Here is a 9,921-nt window from a genome sequence, read left to right on the forward strand (position 1 = left end):
CACAGACCCACCAGAGAGGAATGCAGTTCTTTCTCAGCACATACTATGGTCCTGCCATCCTGCACCTTGGGATCACATTGTCCCTATTGATAAGACTGATCTTCAACAAATAATGCCTGAGGGATTCTAACCAATACCTCCCTGCTGTGCTGGGCTTTTCCCTGTACCTGTGTCATGCCATTTCCAACAAGATCAGTCTGATAAATTGGTGTTTGAAATCACATGCCATCTTTCTTTCAGAGTAAACAAAATTAAAATTCAGAAAATACATCTCTCACTTGATTCAGTAAAATGCACAGCGTACTCATTCTGATCTGCCAGGATTTGGGGGTTTAGTGCTTTTTTAGAAATAGAATAATTTCATATTTTTCAAGTCAAACTCCTTGGGAATAAAATAATAATTTGTTAGGTTTTGATCTATTAAGACATCTGGATCTCTTAAGAAAAAAACAACTGATTTTCTGAGATTCTTGAAAGCAGGATTTTCTTGGTACTCTGTTATTCAGTACAGCAGTAGTAATATGCAAAATAAATAGTAAGACTAAAATGTAAACTGTTGCAAAACAAAATAAGAAATTAGTACACTTGGCTTTGTTCTAAATATTAAGAGGCTTAACACACACACTTATGTAAAAAAGCACCTGAAACCTTCAGATTATCTTTAGAAACAGATGAGAAAAGATGGTTACATTCTACTGCTTTGCCAGTATATATAATATAATATACTCCAAAAACACAGAATCTCACTAAATCTTCTGGCTGCAGGTATGTACAAACATTTATCTCTGAACATACATTTCTGTTATTGATGTAACAACTGCATTCCAAACAGCTTATGCTATTGCTAATCCTTGGAAAGGAGATCATGCTTTCTTCACACCTGTGTGATCTTTACAGTATGCACACATAGTTTGCACTAAATTGAGATGCGGTACAATAATATGAGTACAGAGAGTGGTTTAAACTCTATATTTTTTTAAACTACCATATAAAATCATCACTGTTCACCTGCTATAAATTGGATTTATTGAGCTAATTCACAAACACAGCCAATACTGTTGCTGATAGAAACATAATAACTTTCACTGACAGTCACCACAGTTATAATGCTGAAAATTGCACAAAGGCAGGAATCCCCAACAGGAAAGCACACATGCAAGTGTCATCCTTTACTGTGCATGCCTAAGGTTAAGGAGATTTGATATTGAAAATCCACTTCAGAATTGGATTAACTGTGCTGAATAAACCCCACAGCCTGTCTTGGGAGTTTTTGGCTCAGTGAAATCAGCAGGAATGCTGTAAAAAGCCTCTGGTCTAAAGAACTTCTCCCTCAGAGGTCCATGAAACACCAGATTGAAGCAGCTTCCTGCCAATCCATTTATTTGCAGAGTAAAGCAACAAGTTCTTTGTTTTGCAGTGCTGAGAGATGTGACAGTCTCTCCACTAAGCACTAACCTTCAGCGTGTGCCTCAACAATACAACATCCAGCAAAGCATTCCACAAGTGCACGGTGACTGGAGATGAGGCAACCCACCATGTGGGCATTGCCTACAACCCACCCTTAGATCAAGCTGGTCTATTTCATTGTCACTGTGCCAAATGACAAATTCCTCCTCTTCTGATTCCACACTAAACTATAGATAGGACTCTCAAAGGAGGCACCTAAATCTGTCCTGCAAATGTATCTCTCCCAACTAGTGTTTGCCAGTCCAGTGTCCTATCAAATGAACCACAGAGGACCTCAAAGAAAGCTAAAAAGATGCTTTACACTATTTGACTACATAGTGTAATAGTAATATATTCAAACAAGATTTTACAGCAAATAAATTTTTATCACCTTAGTCCAGCTTCTGGAATTTTTCTATTTGTGACTGTGATTTTATCTGCTAGCTTGGGAGGTCACTTGTTTCAGCATGGAAAACCCTTACATACTGGAACCTTTCTCTTTAAATTATTTGCTGCCATTTCAATAGTAGGATCATCATAAAAGTATTAAGCAGACGTAAAACAAATTGAGAGTAGGCATAACTGATTCCAACCTCTGCACCAACTGGAATTTCTAAAAGGAAACTATAAAAGATATAAAAGCTGTTTTGCTGCTGCTCCATAGGGAAGAGTCAGATATTTTAAATCACTCTTCTTCTTAAAGAAGAGTTTGCCAACATTAAAAATAAACAATATGGCATATCATCCAAGTACTAATGTATACTGATAAGCTGATTTGGTTTGTGTATTTTGCATTTTACAGTTTAATGTTTCTATGTTTTACATTGGAAACTGCACACACAGCTGCACCATCTAATTCACATGGGAACAAACTAGCAATGAGCATCCCCTGGTACCACATGTTTCTGCATCCCACCATAAGGATTCACTCTTTAAAGGAAAGTAACAAACAACAAAAAAAAGCAGGATAATGCGAAATCTGTAATCACAATCATCCATTCTAACATTGTCTTCTTTTCCTCTCAGCTGCCCTGTGTCTGCATGACCTGGGTGAAGAACTTTCCTGATTCCCTTTCCTCCTTTCTCCCCCCATTAACTATTTCACCACAGAGATTTAGCAAGTATCTCACACTGAGCCACTTTAAGGTCCCTGTATACAACAGCCTACCCAGTGACACCCCCATCTCTCAGGCATAAAGGAGAAGAAGCCCACAGCCATTATATTCACCTTTTCCTTACCCAAGTGTGAGGGATGGATGGGGGTGGCTGAAGCAAGGGAAACCAAGCCCCCCTCTCTCAGTCCTACTCCACTCCCTCCAAAGCTGCAGTGAGTGAGAATGGCCATTTCCTACACCTTTCTCTCTGCTCAGAAATTTTCCTACTATTTCACCTAAGCAGACAAGCCCAAGGAACAGCTTTCAAATGAGAAGAAACAGCAACTTCTACCTCTCTTTTCCCCGTCACAGTGCCACCAGTGTTTTAGCCAGTCAGAAAGCCTGGAACCTCTTCAGCTTGGAAGCAGCTCCCATTCCAGATTTACCAGAATCCGTCCTGCCTGCAAGAAGCTGTGCTGGCTCTGAGCACCCCAGACCCCAGGAGGAGGACACCCTGCTCTGGAGGGGAGCCACCCCTGCTGTCCTGCTGCAACCCTGCCCAGGAAGGGGGTGGCATTCCTCTCCGGGTTGCTTGATTAAAACACTGAGGTTATGCAACTGCAGATGACGGACACAAGAGAGGAAGTCTCCATCAGATACAGAACAAAGGCAGGACTCCCTGAAAACAACACTGCAGGGAAGTAGCCAAAATGTGCCCTTTCCAGCCAAAGCACCCGCTGGCATTATGGAATTACACAGTAGGGGAGATCTTTGCCTCAGTTTCACTGAACAATCTTCACACTGTTACTATTGCCTATTTACATACCATAGAGGAAACCACAATATTTTCATTATTTCTTTAAATTTACAGCTGATTTAGCTCATATTCCTTGCTAGTGTCTACTAACAGTAGGAACTGCAATTTTGTTCTTGTGTATTGGATTACAGATAAAGAAGAATTTAGAGAAGGAGCAGTGAACCCTAAAGAGTTGAATTCAGTTGCTCCAAATGATGCTACCTTAATGCAGATTAATGCTAAACCACTGATTTACTACTAAACCAATTAGCTTAGATTGATCCAAACATTGACAACCACTTGCCAGAATTCTGAAACAGGAAGCCAAAGGCTACAAAGACATTAACTGTTCTAATATTTTAAGTAAAAATACATCAGTGACTAAATTGTGGTAAAGATATTAAAAATGTGCACAGGATGAAGAACTGATCCTAAGTTATTACTTCTTCATTTCATTTTCATTGAAAAAATCGGCTAACTCTTCACACTTTGAGAACTAAAGATTATTAAGAGCTAGCACAGATGGAGTTTCAGCTATATTTCTTACTTAACACAAAACCACTACTCAGTATTTTTCACAAGGATACTTCTCTGTGCTTCTCAGGACAATGCAGAACACATCTCCATTTGAGAATCCATTACTCGGCTGAAGATTGTCTAAATCCCACAATTATCACCACTCTTCCGGATTGAGAAAACCTAATTCCATTAATCTTTTCTCATAAATCTTTTTTCCTAATACCATTCCCACTGCCTTCCTCTAATTTCCCTCATGATTTATCAGTATCTTTTGAAAATGCAATGTCCAAAGCTAGAGACAGTATCCAGCAGTCCTCTTCAGTAACAGGAACAGAGAAAAATTATCCAACCGCTGTATGTATCTCCTGCTAGCACATCCCAGAAAAAGAATGGCAGCAGTATTATACAGTCAATATTTATCATACATTACACTTATATGAACTATATATTACAGTTAATCTATATTATGGTAAGTATTATTCTCCATGTGTTTTTCAGGATCAGTGTATTCCCACTTCTTATCTGTGCAAGTCCACATTTTACACTTGTAGACACTGAAATTCAACTGCATAATTTCAAACCATATTGCTGACTTATGAGGACCATTCTGAATTACAACATTGTCCTGCAGAAGAATGAAATAATGTTTCTAAACATTATTGAATTACCACACATTTTAAAGCATTGTCCCTATTCAATCATTAAAAAAAACATACAGGGGCTGAGGCCAGTAGAGATTGCTCACTTGAAGGAATCAATTTGAAAAGCTGTCAAAAAGATTTACCTTATCTGAAGGACAGGAGCAATCTGATCAGCACCTCTCAACACCTAAGGACTACCACCTACTACAATGCAAACAGAACCTGGATTTTCCTCTCTCATATCACTGCTTGCCACTTTTGAGATTGCATAGAATTTGAGACTGAACACCTGACAAGTTCACACAGTACCATTAAAATCCTACTCTGATGTGACTACACACAAGTCACATCAAGTATCTATTCTGTGGGGAGCTACTAGGGACACCATTAGCAGGTAAGACCCAAGATTAAAACAGGAATTCTTTTTTTTTCCATTTTTCCTTCTTTCTTTCCAAGTAACAGCAGGGATTAAACAAACTGCAGCCTGAGTGATCCTGGGCACTCCTTGGTACTAAGAATGGAAAATAGCAATGGGATATAAAGAGTTTGTTTCCCTAAATGGCACTCTAACTTTCTTGCCATAGCACAGCAAGAAAACCTTATTAATGCAATGAAGCTGATGTGTGGGATCTTAGATGTAAAACAGTGGGCAAAGGTTCAAGTGTTTTATGCTGCAGCTTGTATTTTACAACTGGGCCTTTCATTTCAAATCTGCAAAGCCCATTCCTCTCAAGAGCACCCTACCTCTGTGTCTTCCCTCATATCACCATGTTGATCTCTTGGACTCCTCCCCTCTGCAAATGTACACACAGAAAAATCAGACCTTCTTTTCCCCAGAACCCCATTTCTCATAGAATAAAAGTGAATAGACTATTTCAGTTGGAAGGAACTTACAATCCAATTCAGCTGCCTGGGAGCATCTCAGGTCTGACCAAGTTATTAAGGGCACTGTCCAGGTCTCAAACTCTGGCAGACTTTGGGGATTGACCACCTCCCTAGGAAGCCCAGTGTTGGACCATGCTCTAGTAAAGAAATTCTTCCTAGTGTCCAGTCTAAACCTTCTCTGGCACAGCTTTGAACCATTTCCACATTCTGTTGAAGCCCATCCCAAATGGCCCCAGCCCATCAATCCAGCCTGTCTGGACCCCTCTGCAGACCCTCCCTGCCCTCCAGCAGATCAACACTCCCACCCAACTTGGTGCTGTCAGTGAACTGATGGTGGGGGCACTCACTCCTCTCATCCAGATCATCATTATGAAAAGGGACTGGGCCCAGTGCTGAGCCCTTGGGAACAGCACTGGTGACTGGCCTCCGACTGGACTCCAGTCCATTCTCCACCGCTGGTTAGTCTCAGCCACCCAGCCAGTTCTTTTACACAGTGAAGACTAAATGGGATCTTGGTGCTTCATAATTTTTCCTCCACCAGTCTAATTTACTTCCTGTCTCATCACTGGACTGTATTCGTGCTCCCTGCATTTCCACCCATGCCTTTCTCATCCTCTTAGGTTGCATCTGTCTCCCTTTACATGCAGCTGATGCAACACAAGCAGCCATTCTCACAAGTGATGCTTTAAATACATATGTTACATAAAGAGGTACTAACCTCATACAAGGGGTCAGTTAGGTAATGTGGTGTGCATCTCCTTTCCCTCAGGTATGCACTGTCACTTTGCAAGGTTGCACAAGGTGACATTGGTACAAGTGACAGGTGACAGTATCTTCTGTGAGAAGCAACATCACAGAGTTCCAAGACCATTTTCTCTTCAGAATTCCACTGCTCTTTTGCAACCAACTTTCAGGTTTTGCTAATCCTGAAAATCAGACATTTTCCCACAGACTCCTTTGCATCAGGGTCTGGCCTCAGAGAATCAAAGGCATGTGCTAAACCAGGCCTTCTAGGGTAAGACAGATTTTGTTGCAGCAAACCATGACTGGCAATCTCTCTCACAGGAAGCATCCTTACACCTCCCCAGGATACAGAAGGGAAGGTGGCTCATAATCCCTTGGCCAAATGAACTCAAGAGAAATGCAGAATGAAGACTTTCAGGGACTCGAGGCCACTTTCAAACTCCTTTTTTTTTCACGTTTTCTTCAACTTTTAGAGTGCTTTTAACTGTCAGTATGATGCCACCATTTAACTTTGTGAGACAAGTTTAACCTCCCACATTCCCATTATGAAGGGTATGGAATTTCAGTGCTAAGTAAAAACAAGTCATGGGTTAAATGGATGATACTCCAAAGGCTCACCTCCTGAACAGTAAATAGCTCTACACCTGTTGATAATTCTTGACCTTCCAAAAACCTAAAATATGGGCCTTTCCTGATGTTTGTGATTCCACTCATGATCAACAAGGAAAATAATTACTGAGTCTCCAAATACTTTGAACAGTGTCATTTCTAATCTGTTTGCAACACCAAATAGAGACAGCAAACTGTCCTTCAGCAGGGTTTATAAGCTGCTAAATCTTGCAGTACTTGAAGGACCATAATCCCCAAGCAGCACATGGCCTAAGAGACAGATTTACGTGTTTGGTATCTTAGTCACATACAGCATTTACCCCCAGGCTGTTTTCAAAAGGCATTCCACTGCTTTTATTCCAAGTGGATGAGATTCTGATTCCAATTGTTCTAATTTAAGTAAAGCTGAGGCACCAGCCACCTTTCAGCCTTTCATTTAGCATTATACATGGCACTGGAAAGCAGGACCACAATTCCAACCCTTTTGAATAGTAGCACCCATACCAGAGAGTGAAAGAAAAAAATCCATAGTGGTTGTTTGCATTATCTATTGCAGCATAATGCTAAACAGAACCTGTCCCACTATCTTTGTGGTTGCTTACACATGAGTGAAGAGCTGCAAAATTGCAGATTTCCAGACTGATTTAAGCCCCATACAAATTAGAAGACAGGTCCCATCCTGCTATGATGGCAAGAATTTCACTGGAGTCCTGCATGGATTGATCATGTAGCTGGTCACTGTTCATCCAAATAATTTCCAATTCTAAATTCTGATTTATAAAAATGCTGAATTGTATGTAGATTTTTTCTCTAGAATGCCAATGGGAAACACTGCTGGGGCTGGAAAGGGAGAATGATATTTGCTTTTTCCCAGCTAACAGCTATATTATATATTTGCCCCACATTTTAGCATTGTTTTCATTGAAATGTTACTTTTAAAATAATTGATAACTCAGAAGCAGTAACTATCTGCAACAGCATATGGGTTTGGGACAGTTAGTCTCTTACAAGGTCAAGTTCATTATGTACAGAGCTGACTAGCAAAAAGCAATTTGCACAGAAGAAAAAGTGTCATATACCAAAGTAGATCTTTGAAAAATACTTGCCTACCAAATACAATCACTCAGTGTTAACATTTTGAGGAGCTGAACAGAGTGACAAGCATATAGCAGCTTTCTTTGTCTGCTTAGTACAGACAAAATTCCAACACATAAGCAGTTTGGGTTATCAGAACTGAAGTCCATAAGGCAAGTCCCAGAAGATAAATCTTTGAAATTTATCTGGAAGAGATTAACATTTATAGCAAATTTCTTATTCACAGACAGGAGTTCACAGTAAACTTTTTTTTTTTTTTTTAGATTTGTAATGGACTGTAATAAACCAGTTAAGCTGGTGGATTCCAGATATAAGTCCTCCCACCACTAATAGTCCTACTAAGGAATAAGCTAATAAATGTTCAGTATTAATTAAAACACAACCCTAATTTTAGAGACTACAGGAAGGAGCAAAGAGCATCGTTATGACTCTTTACATATACCCACATTATGCTACATGATGAATGCAGTTTTATTCCCCAATTTTTCAAGAGTTACGGCAAAATTAAGAAAATAAATGTAAAAGGATAATCAAAGGCATGGACTGGCTCCTGCACAGAGCATCTAAATAAGTTATGACTTCTTATCCAGTCAAAGGAGGTACCTGGATAAAAGATATTAAAATACACAGAAGCCTAATAAATTCACAAATGACAAGGAGGTGATCACAGAAAGACTTTTAATCACTTCTTCCAATTCAAGAATGAGGCAATTTCAAATAATACTCCTTCACAATAGGTTGAAAACAAGCAGAAGGGAACAGTCTTCCAAATCCCATAGGAAAGCTCTGAACACACTACTTCCAGAGTGCTGTGCTTTCAAAAGGCACTTTTCTAGCTTGAATACTTCTGAGGATTAAGGTCCCCTGTGTCCGAGGATGGACATATAGAGCTGTACCTATATCCACCAACTACTTCCAGAGTCTAACTTGGCATTTTATTTTTCTTTCCCTCTGTCAGTGATAAAGTATTTCTCCACACCTGAACACACTTTCTGTCATACAGTATCTTGCTGCTACACAAAACGTAAGTTAACTGTAAAACAATTTAGCCTATTCACCAACCAAAAATCAAAATCTGATGGCAATCCTGACTTACCCAGATGCTCAGGAGTGTCATATAACTGCTCACACAAGAAGTAGTCATCTGGATTCAAGTAGGGAAGTTGCTTCAGCAAGCTCTGCTTGGGAATGAGATACAAGACCTCTGCAATATCCCCATCCTCAATTATTGACATCCTTCTGACAGAATTTCGAAATTTCACTTTTTCCAGCACCAGTTCTTCTCCTGAGCCACACAGCTTCCCAAAGCTGTTTAAGATGGGGAAAGATGGCATTTCTATTCAGAAGAAGCTAAGGAAAGCAACCTATAGTGCACACAGTCAGTCTACTACTCACGGCACACTGCCCTTTCCAATCCTTCTCTTTTTCTCTTATCCAGCAAAGGAGATTAAGGAAGATATATTTTTAGTGATTATCTTCAAGAGATTAGAACAGTATGCTTGATCAGGTGATTGCCATCTAAAACTATTGTAATCAGTTGAAACTCATCCCTGCAAATGCAAAAGTCAGAAACAAAACCAAAATGAGTATCTGAAAATCAGATTAATATTCAGGACAAGAGAAAGAACGTAACTGAGTTACATAAGGGGATTAGTTTAAAATCAAAAAACCTTGCTGTGTCAAAAATCTTATTATAGAAGAATCATCATCATCATCATCATCATCATCATCATCATAAGCTACAAAAGCACATCTGTGCATTTAATCCAGCATGGCCCTCTTCCACACCAGGTCTGTCCGTGTGCTATGGAGAAAAGGCTGTAGCCAAGGTAGAGCACGTTGGTCCTCCTTTTTTAGGAATGTACAAGCACTGGCTGTCACTACTTCATAAGCAGATTTCTTTGGAGAAATCCTTTCTGCAGCTTTCACTGCCTATTGCAAACAAAAACACTTAAGCTTTCCCCTAACCATTAAGGATTGGTTCGCTTCTGCTCTTCCTCTCCACCTTCCTGTGCAGCTGACAGCAGAGGCTTTGCAGATACTGTGCCAACCCCTCCTGCTTCACCTACAAGAAGTATTTACATTAATCCAA

At 39.8% G+C, this 9,921-nt stretch overlaps 1 protein-coding gene across 6 annotated transcripts in view; it reads right to left on the bottom strand.

Moving 5' to 3' along the window:
* ABLIM1 (actin binding LIM protein 1) overlaps window positions 1-9,200 on the bottom strand; it is a 130,483-nt gene extending 121,283 nt beyond the window's left edge. For all 6 annotated transcript variants that reach the window (XM_014250229.2, XM_088059646.1, XM_088059645.1 and 3 more), the window contains exon 1: window positions 8,926-9,200. In XM_014250229.2, the coding sequence (XP_014105704.2) occupies window positions 8,926-9,163 (238 nt within the window). In that variant the 5' untranslated portion in view covers window positions 9,164-9,200. The remainder of the gene's footprint in view (window positions 1-8,925) is intronic.
* Between the last annotated feature and the right edge of the window lie 721 nt (window positions 9,201-9,921).

This window comes from Pseudopodoces humilis, chromosome 9 (genome assembly GCF_049639895.1).
Source record: "Pseudopodoces humilis isolate 2021_Gansu_Grassland_sample_001 chromosome 9, ASM4963989v1, whole genome shotgun sequence".
NCBI classification, from domain to species: domain Eukaryota; kingdom Metazoa; phylum Chordata; class Aves; order Passeriformes; family Paridae; genus Pseudopodoces; species Pseudopodoces humilis.